This window comes from Diabrotica undecimpunctata, chromosome 7, assembly GCF_040954645.1.
Source record: "Diabrotica undecimpunctata isolate CICGRU chromosome 7, icDiaUnde3, whole genome shotgun sequence".
NCBI classification, from domain to species: Eukaryota; Metazoa; Arthropoda; class Insecta; order Coleoptera; family Chrysomelidae; genus Diabrotica; species Diabrotica undecimpunctata.
The window spans coordinates 363,700-387,364 of NC_092809.1; the positions used below are offsets into that span (position 1 = coordinate 363,700).

At 33.9% G+C, this 23,665-nt stretch overlaps 1 protein-coding gene across 2 annotated transcripts; it reads right to left on the bottom strand.

Annotated features, from left to right (window-relative positions):
* Nucleotides 1-1,062: 1,062 nt before the first annotated feature.
* On the bottom strand, nt 1,063-19,158 carry LOC140444897 (B1 protein-like). Of its 2 annotated transcripts, none has more exons than XM_072536581.1 (2): nt 19,009-19,158; nt 1,063-1,815 (listed from the first exon to the last, which is right to left on the bottom strand). In XM_072536581.1, exons 1-2 carry the CDS (start codon nt 19,060-19,062, stop codon nt 1,480-1,482), a joined length of 390 nt encoding a protein of 129 aa, XP_072392682.1. In that variant the 5' UTR covers nt 19,063-19,158; the 3' UTR covers nt 1,063-1,479. The 2 variants fall into 2 exon arrangements, with proteins under 2 accessions (XP_072392682.1, XP_072392681.1); XM_072536580.1 differs by lacking the exon at nt 1,063-1,815 and adding an exon at nt 9,504-9,914.
* Between the last annotated feature and the right edge of the window lie 4,507 nt (nt 19,159-23,665).

The following is a 23,665-nucleotide window of genomic DNA, read 5'->3' on the forward strand; positions in this document are numbered from 1 at the left end:
CTATTTCCCTAATTTCGCGTAAACAGTAACTTTATATAAGTTTGTTATAGGGTGAGCCTTGAAATTATTGTAATGTTACTTTTATACAAGTAGAAATGTTCAATTGTGATATAGTTGCTGGAAGTCCAAAATTTGGCAGATAATCTGAGATGTTTACGAAATACCAAACCTTGTTGGCTACGTAATAAACATGGCTGCTAGAAAAGAGTGCTCGTTTGTGCAAAACGATCCCCCCATGGTGACGGGTTAAATTATTCCGCGATCACTTTGCTCTCTCTAGTAAAATATTTATGGTACAAAATATAGGTCAAATTATTTTTTTAGTACGACATAATAGTTGAAAATATAAACGGAAGGCCGACACACAAAAATGGGACGAAGATAAAATTCAACTCTCACTTGGGAAAGGAGACTGAAGTCTTCCTATTTGAGTTGATATTAACTTGTGAGAAGATGGCGTTTCCAATTGATAAAGACGGGTTATTGAGTTCAATACAAAAACTTGTTTTGGAGGAAAATATTAAAACTCCTTTTATCAATGATCGCCCTGTCCAGGCACAAGCAACTTTCCCAAAAGGAAAAAGCACTTACATAGTGTTGTATATAAATTTAAATGTGGCGACGGTTGAAAAACTTACATTGGTCAAACTGGTAAAACTTTTAACAAACGTATAGCAGAACACAAAAGATTTTTTAATTGCCAATTCCAAATTCTTTACATTCAAAATAAAAGCCTCAAGCAATATTTCTTAGAATCTATGGAAAGTAACAAATTATCAACTTAAGACAAACAGTTTTTCTTTCAGTTGAAAACAAAAGTTTTCAGTGTTTTATTGTTAAATCAAAGAAGATCAGTTAAGCCAACACCCAACTCTATGTAAACTATCTGGAACCACAAATAGAGTCAATTTACGAAAATGTGAAGTTGGTAAAGTGTTTATGCTTCGTTGCATTGTCCTTGAATCAATTTCTTTTAGCTCTTCTTATTAGTCTTAATCAATTGGGTGTTTATTATAGGTATTTAAAATTTGTGTAAACTATTTGAATTAAATAGAAATTAAATATGTACAACAAAATTTTATTAAAATCAACATAAATTCTCTTCTACTCTACATTTTCCCTATAATTCTGAAACTGGATAGTAATAATTGCTTTTATAAAAGTTTTTATTAACAAATATATATTGAAGTTTCATTAGTCGATAACATTTATCGTTTCTTGTAGTGAAATTACAACTTCAACTGTTTTTAACTAAATTTATAATACGAAAGTAACATTTTAATTTATGTTTCAAATGACCCAGGACATTTTTAATTTTCTAAACATTATCAAGTTACGAAGTAATACTAAGTAAATTGTAAAAAAAAATTTCAACGCTACATCCAGTATCAAAATTTGGTTTAGTAAGCTAACAAAAAAATTTTCTAATTTCTTTTTTCCATACAGTTTTAATTACGCAATTATAAATTCCAGTTTAATCTAATGCCCTATTTTGCCAACTACACATTTTGCCATATTGTAAACAGAGTCTTTCGTAACTTCCTCGTCCGATATGCAGTTTGCCATAATATCATCGGCTAATTCAGGAAATAATGATTCAAAATGCGATTTGGCTAGATCCATGTCAATTTTGTTATCATCTCCTATCATACCAGTTTTTTGTACAAAGCACAATGTGTGTTCTTTGATGGCATCAGTTGGTGTACCTTCTTTCATTGCTTTTTTGACTTCATCACTATCGACACCTGTCTGTTCTTTACATTCCTCGTGAAACTTCTTCATCTTTTCTATTTCTTCTTCTGGCATGTTGGATGCCTAAAATAATAAAAATACAATAACTAATTCTATAATTCTAAATCTGGCATAGATACACCGAGATATGGATGGTTTTATCTACATGTATGTGTGTGTCTGTATATATATTTTTATATGTGTGCATGTAAAATTCATACTTGTAATTACATTTTTTTCTGTAAAATGTGTTTGCTGTGAAACAAATAAATAAATATTTTTAGATTAAGTAATAACTGTTCATTTAGTTATTTCTATTATATCAAATCATATCAAAATTGTTTTATAATTTTATTTAACTTTAAAAAGAGTACTCTTAGGGAGCTACATTAAACCTTTCAAGGGTAATTTTTTATATTTTTTTTATATTATTGTCGTTAATGGGTAATTAATGGTTCAAAGGGGTAGTGAAGTGCAATATAAAAAGTTAGCATTCTCTAGCCTCTCCTACTCAATCCCTATCCTCACCTCCTCGAAGTGCGGCTTGGGCTGCACGGGTGAACCCTGGAAAACCTGAGCAACCTTGCTGGAGATTGGGTAACCAACCTTAATGGAAGGCAGGGTTAGGGCTGATGAGGAAAGGAGAAATGGTCCTCCGTAAAGGGGGTTGGTGAGCAAGGTTAGCAGCGTACCTACTGTCAAAAAAATCAATGCTCAGAGAACCGAACAGAAGCCTCGGAATTGTACGAATACACAGACGAACCACGCAAGAAAAAGGACAAAGAGACCAAATGTGCAGGAATTGGAGCTCCATAAAATTGATATATGTGCTCCGAACGAAACAAAAAGAAAGGGAAAGAAAGTGCCAATAGAAACAAGTGCTATGCCGATGATGCAGTACTAATTGCTGATAACGAAGATGACCTACAAAGGCAGCTCCACACCTTCAATATCACAGCAAACAAACTTAATATGAGAATATCAGTAGAAAAAACTAAATGTATAGTGATCAGTAAAGAGCCGCGTAGATGTAAACTAGAAATAGACGGCAAGATTGTAGAACAAGTAACGAAATTCAATTAGCTAGGAGTAGAGATCACTACTGACAGGGATATAAGAACAGAGACCACAAGGCAAGCATCAAAAGCGACAAGAGTAAGTGGTTGCCTCTGATAAACCATATCGAGAAACAAATATCTGAGACCACGGAAAGCCAAATTAAAGTATACAAGACAACAGTAAGACCAATCCTAACATAAGCAGTGGAGACAAGGACCGATACAAGACAAAGACCGATACAAGAAAAACGAAACAACAAATCAACAATATCGAAATGAAAGTATTAAGATCAATAGCGGGCATATTATTAAGAGACAAACAAACCAACAGAAGTATACGCGAGCAGTGCAAAATTCAAAATACATTTGAATGGTGGATTAAAACAAGAAAAAAAAACTGGAACGAACATGTAAACCGAATGGGACCAGATAGATTAGCTAACATCTGTAAAAACAACAAGCCGTATAGCAGAAGACCCGTTGGAAGGCTGCCAAAAAGGTGGAAAAATAATGTACAGTCAACAACGACTAAAAAAGAATAAGAGGCAGACAAACAGGAGTAATCCTAGTCGCACGAAGAAGAAGAAGAAGATGGGTAATTAGACTTAATTAATTTTGTTTGCTAATTTTGTTTAATAATATATGTTTTGTTTTTTATAATTATATAAATTTATGTGTAACTCAACATATTTGGCATGACCCCCACATTATTTATTATTTCTAAAATCTACTGAGAATAACTTATCCTAGGCCAGACTGGTTTGTGTCCTTATGTATTCTTACCTACTCCCACAGAAGTCTCTACTACATATAATATAGTCTGACTTTATTTGATTTTTGTTTATGTGCTTATAGCCACAATATTTATTATAAATCAATGTACGAGTGTGGTTCATATGTTTTTTAACTATCCTTGCTTTTCGTAGGGATCATATTAAAAGAGTTAACAAAAGCAAACATTAGAGTTCAAACTTTTAAACTTAATACATAATCTTTTTAATTTCTTTCAACCGCTGTTAATTTTTAAGTTAATCTATAGCCAATAAAACATATTTACGAGTATGTAGTGATTAGATAAAATCACATCTATTTAAACATCACGTCTATTCTAGCACATCTAGTGCTACACTTTAAACACAGTACTTTCCACCTAGTCTGTTGTAGGCAAGCAATTTTTACTCCATATCCTTACTGTAAGACTTCCAAGACTAAGATTCCGAGGTCCTTTTCTAATTTTACTAACCCGTTAGAACTAATTAACAAATTCGTAAATGAACTAAAAATAAAGAATTTTGATTTATTTTTACTTAGAACATTGGAAAATGTACGTTGTTTAACCCGTTGTCTTCTTCTTCTTCATGTGCCATCTCCTCTAAGAAGGTTGGCAACCTTCATGGCAATTCGCACTTTCGATACCGCTGCTTTAAAGAGGTCATCAGAAGTGCAGTTAATACCAGGCTCTCAAATTGTTTAACCAGGAGATGTGTCTTCATCCGCGACTCCTTCTACCCTGTATTCTTCCTTGCATTATTAATTGCAACAAGTTATAACGCTCGCCCCTCATGACATGTCCCAGATATTGCAGTTTTTTGACTTTAATTGTATTTAAAACCTCTTTATCTTTTCCCATTCTTCTCAACACCTCGACATTTGTGAATCTATCCACCCAACTTATTCCTAATATCCTTCTGTAGACCCATAACTCGAAGGCTTCTAATCTGTCCGAAACATCTTTTTTTAATGTCCAAGCCTTCAACCCATAAAATAATACGGAGAACACGTAGCATCTTAGAAGTCTTATCTTTAAAGAAATTGAAATGTCCCTGCTGCAGAGTACTTTTTTCAGTTTGTTAAAAGAATTTCTTGCCTGTCCTATTCTTGCCTTAATCTCTTCTGTGTATTCATTATTTTCGTTAATTATTGTACCCAGATATTTATATTTTTCAACTTTTTTAACTTGTTCTTCATGTATTGTTGTAGTTAACCGTTAAAAACCAATAATTAAATTAATTTCAAGAAAAGTATATTATTGTCCTAGAAGCCGGTACCTAAAAAAAACTTGTAAAGTACCTGATCCGTTTAGAGTTCCTACTGAAAAAAAGGTTATTTCCCTGAGCTATATATAAAGATTGTATCTTAAGGTATATCTTGTAACAATGTGCATCGCCGCCATCCCGTCAACGTCACCGTATACAAGCACCCCCACCAGCGAGTTCCACTTCCATCAATTCGCGCTAGAGGAGATGGATGGCCGATGACCATGTAGCACAGAAGGCGCTGCACAAGAGAATCGAGTTATATCAAAGTGTTAATCTGGGAACAACTCCACTGGATCTAGGGTGTTGACTTAAGGCCAACCACTTCTGCTAGAATGTTGATCTAGTGGCAGTTGCTTACCCGGTCTTAGAGTGTTGATCTAAGACAGACCTATTATTTTTCTTGTTGAAGTGTTGATAAGTCACTTTCCGCTCTTCGGCATTTATGGCATTTAAATTATGTACATAGCCTCTTGAATATAATGTTATTTTGTTGCTACCCGTCACAAATTGGTACTACTACTACTACTACTACTACTACTACTACTACTACTTGTCGGTTTATAACGTTCTCCGCCGTTTTCCGACTTCCAATCGCCACTTAGACCGGTTGTTCCATAGATCTTCTTCTATGGCCCTCTCTCTCAGTTCTTTATTTATTCCTTCGCTCCAACTTTTTCTCGGTCTACCTCGTTTTCTCTTTCCTTCTGGTTGCCACTTTAGTATTTCTTTTGGCATTCGTTGTTCGTCCATTCTTTGTAAGTGTCCGAACCAGATAAGTTGTTTTGTTGTTAGGTCATCTGTGATTGTTCGTTTGATTCCCATTATTTCTCTAATGCGTTCGTTGGTAATCCTTTCTCTTCTAGATCTTCCTGCGGCTCTTCTCCAAAAATCCATTTCCGTCGCTTTCAGCGTTGACAGTGTTCTTTCTTTCAGTGGCCATACCTCACAACTGTATAAAGTGATACTTTTTACTATAGTCTCATATATCCTCTTTTTATTTTCTTTGCTGATGGATTGGTCCCATAAAATGGTGTTTAACATTGTGATGGCTTTTCTCCTTGACGTATTTCTCTCTCTTATGGCTTTGTCTAATGTTCCATCTTGTGAAATAGTGATACCTAGGTATTTGTAGTCACAGCAGTGCTTTATCGTAGTGTTATCGTCTAATATGAGATCTTTTTGTTCTGCTCCAATGCACAGGTATTCGGTTTTCTTTTTATTTACTTCTAGACCCCATATATCATACTCTTCAATTAATTTTCGTGCCATATAGTTTAAATCGTCATAATCTTGAGCCATTATTACTTGATCGTCTGCAAAGTTAAGCGTATATACCATAGTATTGGTGAGCGGTATCCCCATTGTCCTGCATTTTTGTTTCCATCTTTTTAAAGCACTTTCGAGGTATATTTTAAATAAAGTGGGAGACAAGCAACATCCTTGTTTTAATCCTTTTGATGTTATAAATCCTGTTGTTATTTATTATATTTATTTACAAATTGGTACCCGAGCAAAAATAGAAATGCCGCTTCATTCAGCAACGACAGACACAGACTCAGTAGTAGGTGCTACAAGTACGTTATGGATATACCGCCTGTCCAAAGAGGAAATACAGCTCCAGGCCGAAAAGATCGGTTTAGATTCCAAAGGAACTGCCGAAGATCTAAGATCAAGGCTAAGAGACTTTTTTAAAGATCGCGAAGAACCGACAGGCACGATTCCAAAAGTTAAGCCTTCCAAAGTATCAGAACTCGACGTACTAACCCAATAAATGTTAATTATCAGATCATAATTACAATACCTAACAATACCGAGACAAATATCGCAAGCAGCGTTATTAAACTAAGTACGGAAGTAGAACACGCACTTTGATACAAAACATTCGGGCACACTAGACTTTATAGAAAGGATAGATAAAGTAACCCTAGCCTAACAATATCTTCTAAGAGCACTGCCAGCATTACTAGGAGACCATGCTTTGCTATGGTAGCAAAACAACAGCAAAAATTGGAAATCGTGGGCAAACTTCTGCGAAGATTTCAAGAAAGCTTTTTATCCCAGTGGATATTACCGAAATATAAGGTTTATGTTTGTTGCCGAGACTTTGAAGATTTAACTAAGACGTAGCAAAGGAATATGGAGCCATGAAAGAAGAAAAGACCCGAGTAAATCAAAATTTTCAAAAAGACTGGGAACATACAACCCCAAGAGAATACAATGCCAAATACACGTGCAAATTGCAAAAGCCCGTGGAAAAAAAAACTTCTGAGTTTACAACAGTAACTGATGTCCAAGGCGTCAGAGAAACGAATAACAGACTGGAGAAATAAGGAGTCGTCCCAGTCTCTGAAGCAAGATTCGACTCCATTCGTTCTTTGATATTTATAGCAAATATAAACCCACATCAGTTAAATAAAATAAACTATCTCTTATAAAAATGAGAACACAACCACAACTGAACATCTTTCAGACGAATTCTTATATCACAACCAGGAAAAAATGAAAAAATTGGAATGAAAAGATGGTATGTATTACAATGCAGTGATAGCAAAGAGATAGCAATGGTCGCTTGTTTACATATAAAAAGGGCATTTAATATTATTACTACCAGCTGTTTGATAGGGGCTATGAGTAGAAGAGGCGCACCTGCGGTAATATTCAGATGGATAAGGGCATCCCTGGAGAATAAGACAGTAATATTAACTCTGGGTAAAGCAGCCATCAAAGTAAAAGTAGGTGGAGGCTGTTGACAAGGAAGAGTTCTGTCCCCTCTACTTTAGGTAACCTTGGTAGATGATCTGAACAGAAATCTGTCAACAGAAGGCTTTTACTGTCTAGGATATGCTGTCGTTGTCAAGGGAAGGTTTACCCAGGTAGTGTCTGAGAGAATGCAAGCAGTCCTAAATATAGTTGACGACTGGCGTAAACAAGAAAGACTGATAGTCAATGCTCAGAAAACATAAATCGTCAACTTCACCAAAAAAACAGCACTACACGGCCTAAAACCACCGGTGCTGGGAGAAACAAAGATTTCATTTGCCAAAGAAACAAAATACCTTGGGGTGTATTTTGATCATGGACTTACATGGAATATTTAAATTCTGAAAACTACACAGAAAGCTACTATGTCCCTGGGCAGATGTAGAAGAATGCGCGGTAAGAATTGGGGACTTAACTCCAAAATAACTCTACGGTTATACACAACGGTTATTAGACCAATTATAACTTATGGCTCAGTGAAGTCGTGGACAAATACGCAGCAAGTGGGAGCAATAAGGCTGGTAAGTAATACACAAAGGCTAGCATGAATGTGTATTACAGGACCATACAAACAACTCCTACAGCAGCGTTGGAAGCCAGGTCTACAGGGCGAAGCAAGATCAGTGATGCACAGATTAATCTATAGTCAGAGACATATAAGCTAGATGCATGGATCTGACAATAGAAAGCTAATCAAGGAACTAAAAGCCGATATTGTGATGGTGCAACCTATCGATGCAATAGCTACGAGATATAGCTTTAACAATAAGTTCACAATTAAGATACCAGGCAGGGAAGACTGGAGTGAAGGTGTACCCATACAAACTGCTGCTACCTGGTACACGGATGGCTCAAAACATCGGAGGTTGTGGGAGCCGGCATAGTAGGAACAAATCAAGGGAAACATTTTCCGGTAAGTTTATCTAAGAATGTGACAGTTTTCCAGGCGGAAATAACGGCAATCCATCACTGCGTGGAAGAAATAGAAGGGCAGGAAAGAACGGTCTGTTTAGTTGCCATCTTCACAGATAGTCAGGCAGCGTTTAAGGCACTCAATTCTGTAGAGGTCAATTCTAAGCTAGTATGGGATTATGTGTGTGCCCTAAATAAACTAGGAGACCGTAGCAAGGTTACGGTAGCCTGGATAACGGGGCACGAGGGTCCTAATGAAATGGTCAAACAAGGCTCATCAATGGCGTTTATTGGATCGGAACCCTTCTACGGCTATGCAAAGACAGTAACAAGAACGGCTACAAGAAAGTAGGTAGCTCACAAATCTCTGAAATGGTGGAGAAATTCACCAGGACAAAGACAGGCGAAACAGTTCGTTACAGAACATTCGCCAAAATTTACGGCAGACCTAATAAACAAAGACAGGAAAATAGTCAAAGCCATAGTAGGTCTTCTAACAAGGCACTGTAAGCCGAATAAGCACTTAAAGCTGATGGGATTATCATATGATGACCTATGCAGATTCTGTCACTGTCAGTCTGGCAAACGTGCTCTTTGTATTAGGAGAAGAAAATACACCGGCAAATAGCTACATGGAAGGTACAGTCTTGAAGCTATTAGACTTTTTAAAAAGGGTCAAGCTTGAGAATATTATCTAGGACTAGAGGACCATAATAAATCTGAAAAGATTCCAGTGAAATAGGCCAAAGGCCACCTCTTTAAATCCATCTATCTAGGATGCAGTGAAAATTGGCGCGAAAAACTGGTAACGGTTGCCAATATAGAGATCTTAATTGCCAACATTTGATACAGTGAAATATCTACTTTGATACACTATTGATAGTGATTCTAACAGAAAGCAGTAATAGTTAATCCTTTTAAAATATTTAACAAATTATGAAAATGTCCAAATAAAAATGTGTTGAAAAGTAAATAAAAAATCTTTTATATTAAAACAAAACTAATAAATTAAACACACTTTATTTTAACAAATATTGTAAAGCACCTCATTCACCACTTAGTTTTGCGATTTTTTAGAACCCTTAGTAGTCTCCATAATACAATTAATTATCTTTAGTACTTCTGTTTTGGTCACCTCTTCATCATTAATACAGTTATTGAGAATATCGTCAACGACTTGTGGATCTCTCTTTCCAAAACGTTCTTTTATTACGTCTTTGTTTACTCTGTTGTCTTCAGTTAACAATCCGGTCTTTTTTGCCACACATAAGACGTAGTCTCCTATTTGATCGCTGCCTACACCTTCTTGTCTTGCTTTTTCTAAGTCTTCATCTTTAACACCAGTTTGCGTTTTGCATTGCTGATGAACTATGTCTAGGACTTCGAGTTCCTGTTTTAAATCGTTTTCTTCAGGCTGAAAATATAAGACAAAATAATGAAAAATTTATACGTTTAAGAGTGATACCACGCAATGTATGGATTGAAGTACAAGTTATAGTAAATGAAAATGATGAAGCCCAGCTAAATGGATTTTGGGCAATAATATAATTACATTTATATTTTCTCCTTATTTAAAACTAATTTTCATATAGTTTTTTATAACTTCCAATATCTAGTAGGAGAAATAATTTACCAATATTTAATGAAATATTACTTTTAGATTTGTATTATAACAGGAATTATGCATTCCTTCGATTTATACTTGTGTACTATGTCTCTTGAACTATGAACTCTTTAATCTAATATATTAGACTGCCACAATCCCCAGACAATGTGATCCTTTGTGGCAATACTCAAAAATTCAAGCGCAATATCCCTCTCAGATCACAGAAATAATAGCTTTAGAAAGTCACACACTTAAAACATTTTTGAAAATAATACACAGCAGAATTGTTAAAACTCTTGAACATGAAATAAGTGACACACAATTTGGCTTTAAAAATAATACGGGCACAAGAGATACTTTGTTCGGCTTGATTGTGCTGGCCCAAAGATGCATGGATATGAATCAGGACGTGTACTTATGTTTTATAGATTTTGAGAAGACATTTGATAAGGTTTAACATAAAAAGCTTGTAGATATATTAAAAAGCAAAAATATTGATATTCGTGAAATGCAAATTATATCTAACCTAAGCCAAGGTAAGAGTTGACAACCAGAACACCCGAGATATCAAAATACAAATAGGAGTCCGCCAGCGTTGCGTGCTGTCACCACTACTCTTCAATGTCTACAGTGAAGCGGTTTTTAAAGAAGCGCTCTCAGATTCAATAGAAGGTGTATCTATTCATGGAGAAGTTTTGAATAACTTGCGTTTTGCAGATGATATAGTAATACTGACGAATAACAACAATGATTTACAGAACGTAATGCAATGACTTAATGAATGCTGTCATGAATACGGACTAAGGATGAATTTGAAAAAAAAAAAAATTAAATGCATGATCATGACTAAATCAGCAGATGCAAACATCCATTTGATTGTTGAGGATACTGTAATTATGAGTGTAAATACCTACAAATACTTAGGAACATGGATAACATCAAACGTAGACCAAACCAAAGAAATTAAGACACTTATTGAAATAGCACGTGCATCACTTGTTAAACTTAAAAAGTTTCCTTGTTGTCGGGATATAAGGTTGGGACTACGCCTAAGAATGCTTCGATGTTACGTATTCACTACTCTTCTTTATGGCTTGGAAGCATGGACATTAAAAAAATTGCATCTAAATAAGTTGGCCGCCTTTGAATTGGATTCTTAGGATTCTTGTAGGATTCTTCTGGTGTTACAGAAGAATCCTACAAATATCATTGACTCAGAATGTCAAACGCAAAAGTTACTAGAAGAATATGACACGATGATGAAATAATATTGACTATCAAAAGAAGAAAACTTGAGTATTTTGGCAATGTTATGAGAGGCAAAGATACTCATTATTGGAGCTTATTATGCAAGGCAAAATTCGAGGAAAGCGAAATGTGGGAAGACGGAGAATATCGTGGCTTAAGAACTTGAGGGAATGGTTTGAATGCAGTAGTGCAGAACTATTTAGAGCGACAGTCAACAGGATCTTTATATCTATGAGGATTTCCAACCTTCGATGGAAGATGGAACTTAAAGAGGACTATGTCAAAAAACTTATACAGAATGTAGAGACGATACCTATAATTATGACGACCAATACAACAAACACCGCAGTAGAAAAGACTAACGAAAATAAAACAAGACACACAGAAGCAAAAAAGTAATTTAATAGAAGGAAAAGAGTAAATCGCATTAAAATCGGATCCTGGAATATTAAAACCATGTTAGCAATAGGTAAGCTGCAAGAAATAATCCTAGAAATAACTAAAAACATATAAACTTATAAACTACAAATTTTAGCTCTTCAGGAACTACGATGGAAAAATCAGGGAAAAATTGGGAAAAAAATGTTGCTATGTACTATTCAGGAAAAAATGTGATAGCCTTTATGGTGGATAGGAGACTGAGAGAAAAAGTAGTACAATTCAAGACAGTTAATGAAAGGATATCATATATCAGAATAGAGAACAAAAAAACAAATATATATCGAAAAGTAAAAGGTAAAAGATTCATGATTTAAATATATATCGATACTCAACTGCTATGTCCCTATACAAGAATCAGCCCAAGAAGATAAAGTAGCATTTCATGAAATCCAAGAAAAACCTGTGAAAATATCGCAAAAAATGACATCTTAATAATAATGGGCGACTGTAATGCAAACCCAAGGTAGTTCATATTGAAAGATTAGCTCCATGCCAAGGGATTGATCCACTCTGCTGGCTTTAATCGGTCCCTGATATACTAATTAATTAAGAAGAATAACTATAAAGGAGTTCTGTGAGGAGAAATAGTTCTGTGAGATTTATTTGAAATAGAATAAGTCTCTTGATGTAAAAGAACAAGTAATGAAGAAGCCAAGAATTTATCGAAATGTCATCTAAAAATCCTGGAATGTCTAGTGAAGTGTGGAACGTCAAAAAATATATATAAACAGATATAACAGTTGTTCACAATTTATAACAATAGTATTTTGTTAAAGTATTGTTAACAAAAAGTCGGCAAGGTCGCACTTGCCATTTATCAAGTCAGGTAGTAGCATTTCTCGCTAATGCTATATATATATATATATATATATATATATATATTTATATAAATCTAAGATCCCTAAAGATATAAACCTAAATTTAAGATTAATACTAGTATGTACAAGAAATAATATTAAATTCAACAGGCTTCCGGGTTGAACCACATTGATAAGCACTGCTCCGAGCTTTCGACATCCTTCCTGATGTCTTCTTCAGAGCTTTCAAGGTCTCAGTCTCCCGAGTCCCATACACTACTACACTGATCCCTAATCAGTGCACTACTGCTACTGATAACAGCGGACAGTTCATTTATACCGTCGATGGTGACGTGGTTTGGGTGGAGGTTGGCGTGAGGGATGGTGTGAGAATTGGTGCTGGCTGGCGCGAAAGTTTCTGAGGTCTCCATGTCGAAGGTAACCAGATGTCGTCATCTCTTTTGTTGAGACAATTTGTCCCTTTTTCCTATCTTGTATTTTACGATCCTATTTTGTATTCTACGATTTGTTTGGCCTATATAAGATCGGGGGCAGTCTGCACAAGGAATTTCATAAACTCCGTGCTGTTAATTGGGAAAGTTGTCTTTGATTAATCGAACTAGAGATAAAAGTTTTTTTAAAGGGTAAATATTGTCTTTATTCCTTTTGATTTAAGAATTTTGTCGATTTAGTCAGTGACACTTTTGATTTAAGGAAAAAAGCTTTCGTATGATAAGGGTCTAAGTCTTTGGGTTTAGATTGAGAGGGGGTTTGATGTCTGTGTATGCTCCTATTGATGTGATTTTTGCGGTAGCCGTTTTGAATTAGGGCTTGTTTTAAACTAGAGAACTCAGCGGGTCTACTTGCATCATCTTAAAGGTATATTTATCTGAAGACAAGGGTAATAATAACTGAACTAATTTGTAAAGGTAAATAATGAGAGTTAGCATGCAAGTAACGATTGGTAAGGGTGGGTTTTTGATAAACAAAGTGATACAAACCTTGGGATTGGTTTTTTTATGATAACGTTTCAACCCTTATCGTGAACTGTATACTAGGATGTATACTATTCAGATGGGTTTGAAAAGACACTAAAGCATTCCGGCCATGGGAACAAATGATGAATGTTTTGACAACATAAGGGTTTAAAGATTAATGTGGATAAAGCTCTGATCTCAAACTCTTCCATAAAGATATTGGCAATTACATAATGGTTCATAAAGTAGGATTTATGAACATTCCAGTTCTATTGGCAATTTCGATTTAATTTTAGCAGATCACAGATTTAAATTTTAAAGACTCCAGAACCAGAGCATCCGCTCTTATAAACCAAGAACTATCCGTGAAACCAAAGAAATTAAAAAAAGGTTAAATAGACTCAATAAAAGAGATGACTCTCATAAAACAATATCGTTTGCTTTACCCTCTATCAAAATCCTGCTGTCAGAAATTTTCGCGCCAGCACCCGCCAACCCCTACGCCATTCCACACGCCATTCCACACGCCAACCAACATCCAAACCACGTCACCATCGACGGTATAAATTAACAGTCCGCTGTTAATTCTTGTTATTAATCCTAGCTTTAGATTTAATTGTACTATCCGCGAAAATCTTTCGGAATATATATAATAATGTTCTTTGGTATATTTCAAGTTCTGTCGGTCTGGAATTAAAACAATTCTATTTTTTCGTTAATTAATATTTTGCCAACTGATTGTTGGCTTCATCAGAAGTTTTTTACTACAAATTTATTATAATAAAGAGATAAGCAACATTAAGTTAAAATTACAGAAATATTTACTCACAGAGATAGAACTGTTTACAAAAAAAGCAAGACAAAAATTTGTACTACACTTTTACAATTAGACTGACATAAAACAACAAAAAGTGTACAGTAGGATAGAGGAGTTTCTTTGTATTTGTATATATATATGGATTGAAGAATATTAATGTAGATGCTGCTTAATTGACTCGTATCTGCTTTGTAATTTATTACATTTTTTGTGTTGGTAATATAACACATTTCGAGAAACAGCCTGTTTTTATAATTAGTTACTGTTTGTAGGATTTCAACATTAATATAGTAAAACTAGAGTCCTGTGTTGACGAATTGTTCGACTACAGCGTATATGTTTTTACCTTTATAGCAGCCACTTTTGTGCTGGGTAATACGTTCTTTTGACCATTGACTTGTCTGTCCAATATAGTAACTTTCGCATCCTAAACACAGTAGTTTATAAATTGTATTGGTAGTGTACATTACTGGTGTCTTATCTTTAACAGTTCTACCTCTGCGAGTAAATATTTATGTAATTTTATCTTAATGTTGCTTATCTCGTTGTTTTAATAAATTTGTAGTGCACTTCTGATAAAGCCAACAACTAGTTGGCGAAATATGGCAAGTGAGGAAAAAATAGAATTGTTTTAATTTCAGACAGACAGAACCTGAAATATACAAAAGAAAATCATTTTAAATAATATACTGTCGATACCAAAACAATCCAAAATTTATGTATATATATATATATATATATATATATATATATATATATATATATATATATATATATATATATATATATATATAATAAGGTGTTAAATACTATTCTACAAACTATTCTATGATTGCTCTATAACTTTTGCTAGTTCTACTACCACTATAAAGCTTTATTACTTACATTATATCAAATACAGGATCACTTTTAAATCACTTAAGTTTACACTATTGTCTTTTAAAGGTTACAGAAAAAAACTAGTATAAAATACATTTTAAAGAATTTTTTGTAATATAAAATATATTTAATTTGAGATTTGAAGTTCATGGTTGATTTATGCTAAAATATCGAAAAAAAAATATATATAAAACAAAGAATATTTTAAACAATTGAAATATATACAATACTGCGCATAAATAAAAATGGAAACCAACCCTTTAAATACATACTGACGCCAATAAAGAAGAAAAAAGTTTATTTTATTTTACTATATCACTATCCTGAATTAGTATGCCACAAGGGGATTCTAGTGTGATAAAAAAAGATAGAATAGCAAAATCAGCATATTTTATTCAGTCAGAAAGATCGTGCTCTGAATTGAATCCATTAATTAAAGATACACGAGAAAAAAATAGCCAGAAAGATGTTAGAACAATATGAAAAACTATGGAAGCAAAAAAATCACTACGTAAAAACAAATTAAAATAATTAAAGCCTGAGATAACTTTAGTAGTGCCACGTTGATTTAACATAAAATCTCGGCACCATTTTCATTTTTAATAATGAAATGAACCATAAACCGTATTTCGCAGAACACGTTAAGCTGTCGGTCCCCCTGAGCTTGTGTGTGCATCGACAATAGCTACCTGAAACAGGATTAAAGATGCAAATGGCGCCGAAACCTCTCTGAAATTATCTTCCCGACAAAAATGCCATACGTTATTATTATTGTAGGTGAGTACTACGATAGTGATACCCAAAAACATATGTTTACACACTATGCCTAACCTTAAATAAACCGCGTGCTTCTGATGGTAATAATTTCGTCCTGAGGTGTGAAGGACACAATAGGAATAAAAGCAACCGCATTGCTAACCAATTAGCTGGGAAGGCGGTTGGCTTAAGAGTCTTAGGATCTGGGTATGTTTTTGGTTGATCAACTAGAACAATAGCGTTTATTGTCAAATGTCACTCGCACGAACAAAAAGTAAAAAGATGGGAAGAAGAGCAAGGAAGTAGACTTGCCAGGGTAAAACTAAGTAATCCTGAAAAGGAAACTTTAAAGAAGTACTTGCGAATGACCAGGAAAAACCTACTCTTGACAGTTGGTTTTTTAACTGATCATTATCAACTAAGCATTTCGGTCACAAATGGTACTGGAGAACTTTTTTTTTATTTCTGAAAAATTTGCCAGCTAAACGAATATCGAAGTGGTATTATTTCATATTCATTTCTCGTAAAGTTATTAACGAAAAACTTTATAAACATTATAAACTTTATAAACATATGCCATTATTTAAACTTTATTTTAGGGGTTATAATTTTGACTATTTCACTAGACTATTTTTAACTGATAAAACGTCATAGCAACGCCACGTTTTCTACTGACAAAACTCCTTCCTGCCCTTGATTTCTCAGCGACAAAATTATAACAGATCCGTCACGAAGGTGTCTGGTAATTCTATTGTTGTCAGTTTGACAAACGTCATTAAGGCGTAATTAATTTTGGACAGATATAATAAATCAAGACAGATATAAAAAATTGGTTTTGGAAAGTGTCCCATTAAACACGCAGAGGTCCAGAAGCTCTATTTGGACCCAATTTTCAGAGTTTCTTCGAGTGAGAAATTTTACGCTTGAAAGATGTACTACCATAAGGAAACTAGCAAAAATTTTCAAGGATTATGCCTTTAAAATGAAAAAAGGCAATGGCGAAGACTTTAAAGATCTCATCACTGTATCTCAGTGGACAAAAATGTCAGCTGAAAAAATTGGAATAGACTTAAAAAAACATAAAATAACAAACCATTCTCATCGATCTTCAGCTGTGTCAGCCTTGTTTCTCAAGGTGTTTCTAAACAGAGGGTAATTAAATTAACCGGTCACTCAAATGCAAGCTCTCTAAAACCATATCTGCAGCTGTATTCCAGTCGGCACCAGAAGTTGATCGAAAATATCAGAACAACAAATAAAGCTGGACCTTCGAGTTCCCAAATGCTACAGGTCAATAATACATAAAATCATGCTTTGGGAAAAAAGAATGGGCAAATTATTATAACTTATAATAATTGAACATTTAATATTGTTAAAAAATTAATAAAGATTATGTTTCGTTCATACGGTGCATTAATTGTCTCGTGAAATAATCTTGTCGAATATCATTCGAGAGATAATTATTTACCTACCGGCAAAATTTTCTTCTGGTTTTGTTTAAGTTTGTAGCCTTTTGGCACTTTTCGCTTATGAAATTTTGACAAAATCACTCGACTGACGTTCCGTGATTTAACTTTCAAAATTTAATTCGCGAAAATTGCCAGTCAACAAACTTTCATACCAACCATGGTATGCCAAATGTGAGTATATGGGCAGAAATACCATAACAAATATTAATCGTTTACGTAGTGGACATTGCAAAACTCCTTGCTATCTCTACAAAATAGGTAAAACGGAAACACCGATATGTGAATGCGGAACCATTGGAACAGTGATCCATATCTTCTTTGAATGTCCCATAAACAAACACAAAAATATGGATCTGTATTTAGAACTAATAAAAACAGGAATAGAGTCCAATATCTTTACATAGTATTCTATATAAACCCTCTAAGAAAGTTATAAAAATAATTATTAAATTCATCAAATTTTTTCAAATCGATATATAAAATTTTTTTTCTTTTTTTTTTAACTTCAAACTTTAACTTGTCAAAATAACAAAATAAATCTAGAAAATACTGGAAATATCCTAACATACAAAAATGTACGTCCTTAAAATCCTTAATCCTAACCGAAGGTAGCATTACCCATATACCTAATGTGACAATGTTTGGAAGCTACCCCCAAACGAGAAAAGTCTAATCTAACCTTAAATGAAGAAGATAAACAAATGGAAAAGCTTATCTTTCAGTATCACCCAGTTGTCAATTAGCAGTTAATAGTAATCTTAAATGAAGAAGATAAACAAATGGAAAAGCTGATCTTTCAGTATCACCCAGTTGTCAATTAGCAGTAAACAGTAACCTTAAATGAAGAAAATAAACAAATGGAAAAGCTGATCTTTCAGTATCACCCAGTTGTCAATTAGCAGTAAAAAGTAACCTTAAATGAAGAAGATAAACAAATGGAAAAGCTGATCTTTCAGTATCACCCAGTTGTCAATTAGCAGTAAAGTAAACAGAAGTAGAAATTTATCCCTGGTTGTGCATTGCCTAGAGCAAGACGAGCATAACCTTACATGTACTGGGTAAATGATTATATAATCGAAACCCAAAAATAAACGAAGAAGAAGAAGTCAAAAATATTGCTAGCAAAATTTTCTCTCTTATGATATTATATACAATACTTTTGACATAAATCCATATTTTCATACCAAAACTTAAATTTTTTAAGCATTCGTTGTGAAACGAATTACTTTATTTTTTATATGTACTACAATTTTATGTGACTGCCCTATAAGAAATACAGGAAAGAGAAAGACCACAAAGATGAAATCTGAACACAGCAAAACGGTTTGTTAGTTTAAGAAGATTTAGTAAATGAAAATAAGTAAGTTATTATTAAAAAACGAATATTTTTTTAAAATTATTTCAACAGATAAAAAATTTTGTTTTCTTTCGTTTAGTTAATTTTTATTATTTTTTAATAATATACACTAAATAAAGAATAGGTAATTATAATTTAAAAAAATGTAACCAAATATTTACCATAGCATTGCAGAATACCATAAGAGTACACAAGAAGCAAGTAAATCGGAGCATTTTTGCAATAGCAGGAAGAAATAGCAATAGAATTTAACAAAACAATGTATTTTCGTTCTTTTTCCAACACCTTTTATATGTAAACATTGTCATTCTGAAAATGAAACCATCAATTAAAATTATTATTAATGAAGACACTTTGTTCTGGTTTGATGAAAATCATAATTCGCAGGATATGATTGGATAAGCCACAAATACAAACAGGGCCGGTTCTAATTTTTTCTATATAGAAGTAATATTACGGTAATACATATAAGGATTCTTTAAGAAAAGTTGTTAAAAAGGATAATTTTAACAGTTCTAGAGAATACAACATTTATGTCAAAGTATTATAGAGCAATCAACGGTACTACAGCAATCAACAACGGTGAGCAATCAACAATAATCAAAGTATTATCTTCTTCTTCTTTTGGCATCATAACCCTGGATGGGTCTTTGCCTGTCTGGCTATGTCCTTCCATTCAGATCTCACTTGTGCCCTTCTTCTCCATTGCCTTATGTTTATTGTTTTCAGGTCGTCTTCCACGTTATCCAACCATCTCGTTCTGGGCCTTCCTTTTTTTCGCCTTCCTATGGGCTTCCATTGTAACATTTTCTTTGTTGTTTTTGCATCGTTTTGTCTCTGCACATGTCCCAGCCATGACAGTCTTTGACTTTTCACAAATCTTACAATGTCATAACCTTCATTTAACTCATTAACCTCGTCGTTTCTCCTGATTCTCCATGTGCCATCTTCCTCTTGTATCGGGCCATATACTTTCCTCAGTATTTTGCTCTCGAATGTCCTGAGTTGGGCTTCATCTTTTTTCGTCATTACCCAAGTTTCACATCCATAGGTTACTACGGGTCTAATCAGTGTTCTGTAGATAGTCATTTTGGTTCTTTTGTCTAATAATTTCGATGTCATCAATCTTTTATTAGCATAGTATGTACGATTCCCGCTGGAAATACGTGCATTAATTTCGCTACTTACGGAGTTCTTCTGATTGATTTCTGTGCCGAGATATGTTAAGGCATCCACTCGTTCGATAGTATAGTTGTCTATTGTGATATTATTTTCATTGTCAGTTATTCTTTTGACTGTAATATACTCTTTTTCTTGCTTCAGGATCAATTTGATTTAACACTTCCATTAGTCGTGGCTTATTCCTACTAATGATGGCTACATCGTCTGCATATGCAGTAATTTGTACTGATTTGGTGTTTATATGGCCGGTTATATTGGTTTTTCTGATGACTGCCTCAAGAACTAGGTTGAATAGCATGGTTGATAGGGCATCTCCCTGTCTTACTCCAATGTTAAACAGGGGAGTCAGTTTTCCATCTACTCTGACTGCGGCTTTTGAACCCTTCAACGTCATTTTTATGAGGCTGATGTATTTCTTAGGTATACCTAGATTACAAAGGTCTTCCAGCATTCTGTCTCTTTTCACACCATCAAAAGCTTGTTTAAAGTCTATATACATATTATGTAGGTCTATATCGTATTCATAAGCTTTTTCTTGTATCGTTCTTAGTATGAATATGTTATCTGTAGTGGCTCTATTTGGTCTGAATCCATTTTGATAATCACCAAATCAAATGCCTATAATCAAAGTATTATAGGCAGCCTTTTTGACGATGAGAAAATTTCTGAGTAATCAAAAACTCAATCTGCAAATCCGATATCGGATAGTAAAATGTTATATCCACTCTATTCCTCTTTATGGTGTCGAAGCTTGGACTGCAAATATTGACTTGATGACAAAGCTGGAAGCTTTTGAGATGTGGCTTTTTAAATGAATTTTGAAAATACCATGGACCGATCATATTACGAATGAAATGATGTTACACAGAATGGGAAAAGACAGAGAACTTTTGAGCATCATTAAAAGAAGGAAGATAGCATATTTGGGGCACATACTTATAAATGAGAAGTACAAGTTGTTGTAGCTGATTATGTAGGGTAAAATCGAAGGAAAAGGGGGTCCCGGTAGACGACAAATATTCTGGCTGAAAAACATTCGCGACTGGACCGATTTAAACACTCAGACGCTCTTAAGAAAAGCAGAATATAGAGACGAATTTGCAATGTTTATAGCCAACCTTTATTAGTGCAGTAGCACTAGAAAAAGAAGATAGGATATTTGTGTTTTTGCATATTCACATATGCGTATTCAGATTTTCTCCGTTAATAAATGCATATTTTACAATTTTTAACTGTGGTGCTTATTTTTTTGGTTGCGTTTGGTGTTGAGGCATATTTGTCATACAATTATATATTTTTCAAAGCTGCTATATGTTTACAGGTGCAAATAATTTCTCCTGTACAATAGATGTATCTAGGCTATCTTACTTCACTGATCCCCAAAATGTCTATTTTCATTCTTCACTCACTTTTACTGTTTAAAAATGTTCGAGACATAAATAATTGCGTACGTTCCAGGTGGCAATGTGTACTATCCTGTCATATATTTATATCATCTCTTTACTTTTTCAATTCTCAATGTCATTGTTAGTCAATGTCAATAAAATATTTTTGTAAAATAAAAACATGTTAAATAAGTAGGTAACATAGAATGGGAAAACCAAATTCTAAAATCAGATAATATACAGAGTTACTCTCCCACATTAAAAGATAAAGCATATGAGAATCCACCTGTAAGAAAGTCCAGTTTGGCCCAAACTCTTTCACCGTCACTTACTTAAAAACAGAACAACAGAACAACACACAGAAGCCACCGAGCAAACTCGTCAGTATTACGATACAGGTTGGACGTTAATTCCAAATAAGAGGCGTCAGCGATCAGAAGATATTCCTCTGAATAGAATTTAAAATCAATTAAACTACTATTCGGGGTTATTGGTTACATTGGTCAATTTTAAATAGTAGGGTTTTTTGAGTTAGACCTGATTTTTGCGGCGTATGGTACACTGAAATAAAGTCTTCTGTCTTCTAGGGACAGTTCACCAACTTCACAGTTCACAGAGATTGTGGAGACTGTCAAGTTTTTTTAGCAGTAGTAGATCCATAATCTAATTTTGATCTGATTAATCTTCTGTATGATGAGAACTGTATAAGCAATCCTATTCAAATAATATTATTGATTTTGGATCACTTAAAGATATATGCATTTAATAACAATGCTAGGAACGGATCTGCATGTATATAATTAAAGTATTATCTAACAAGTGCACACATACGATTATTATACTCTAATCTGTGAGTGGGAATCCTTGAATAGATGATTGTAATCATATTACTGAAATCAATTGTCGCTAGTTGATTTTAATTATCCGTGTTATGGAAAATGTTGTTTTGAACTTCAAGATACCGTGACACGGAAATTATTTCTGTCAAATAATTAGTTAATTTATTCGAAAAATTAGCTTCTAAATTATTATCTTGTTTTTCAGTGTACTGTGGAAAATTCACTTCCGAACTAAAAATAACAATATTTAAATAATTAATTAGTTATTCATAAGTAAAATTGATTCTTCAATATTTTTTCTATAAGTATCAAAAATTATGTCAACGGTGTAAATAATCTGTGTCATTAATATCGTGTACTTTTCTAACAAAATTGAATAGGTTTTCAAAGAAATAAGTGAAACGCTTAACTTGGAAAATTTAATGATTTTTTAATATTGTTGAGTTTTTTATTTTTTTTTTCGCTTTTATCTAATGCATCTCATACTTGGTGTTGGAGAGGTAGTAAACGGCCCAAAGAGGCCTAAATTAGATGTAGCTACACCCGGTTGCAGCAATGGCTATAAAAGAAGACGGCCTTTGACTCAATTAGAGTTAGAACAATTGGCGAACGAAGGTTTTAGCGACTCAGATGAGTTTGTAGAAAGCAATGAGAGTGAAACTGAAGACAACATACATATAAAGAATAAGCAAGATGATGAATTTGATGTCTTAATTCCAGAAAATCCTGATGTCTCTTAGGAAATTGCAGTAGAAAGTAGTACAAATAAGTCCAAAATAAAAAGTATTATATATATGCTAAAAATGGGCGTAGGTGGTGTCTGAGTAGTTTCCATAGCAAAAATACCAGGGTTTCGAAAAAAACTTGGTTCTTCACTTGTCAGGACCGAAAGGAGCAGCAAAAGATATGGCAGATCCAAAAAAATTTTGGAGTTTATTTTTTAGCAAAGAACTGGTGGATGTAATTGTAAAGTACACTAATGAGGAAATCGAAAGAAAGAAAATTAGATATAAGAGCGAGCAATGGTATCTTGGAGCAACTGATAGTGTCGAAATACGAGCGTTGTTTGGACTGTTATATTTGAGCGGTGTTTTAAAAAATGCCCATATCACACTGAGTGATTTATGGTCACCAATTTTTGGATCTGTTTTCTTTGGGACAACCATGAAGAAACCCCGTTTTGAACTTCTGATCAACTGTTTACGGTTTGATAATAAGGAAACGAGAAAAGACAGAAGAAAGATTGATAAATTTGCAGCTATCAGGGATATTTGGGATATGTTCGAGAAATCCTATAGACAAATGTACACTTCATCGGAATATGTAACAATTGATGAGACGCTTTTAGGATTTAGGGGCCGTTGTCCCTTCAAGATGTATATCCCAAATAAGCCCGACAAATATGGTCTCAA

Coding starts and splice junctions, on each gene's coding strand:
- LOC140444897 (XM_072536580.1), bottom strand. CDS start 19,062: ATGCTCCGATTTACTTGCTTCTTGTGTACTCTTATGGTATTCTGCAAT. Junction 9,915..19,008: donor TGGTATTCTGCAATGCTATG/GTAAATATTTGG, acceptor TTATATTTTCAG/CCTGAAGAAAACGATTTAAA.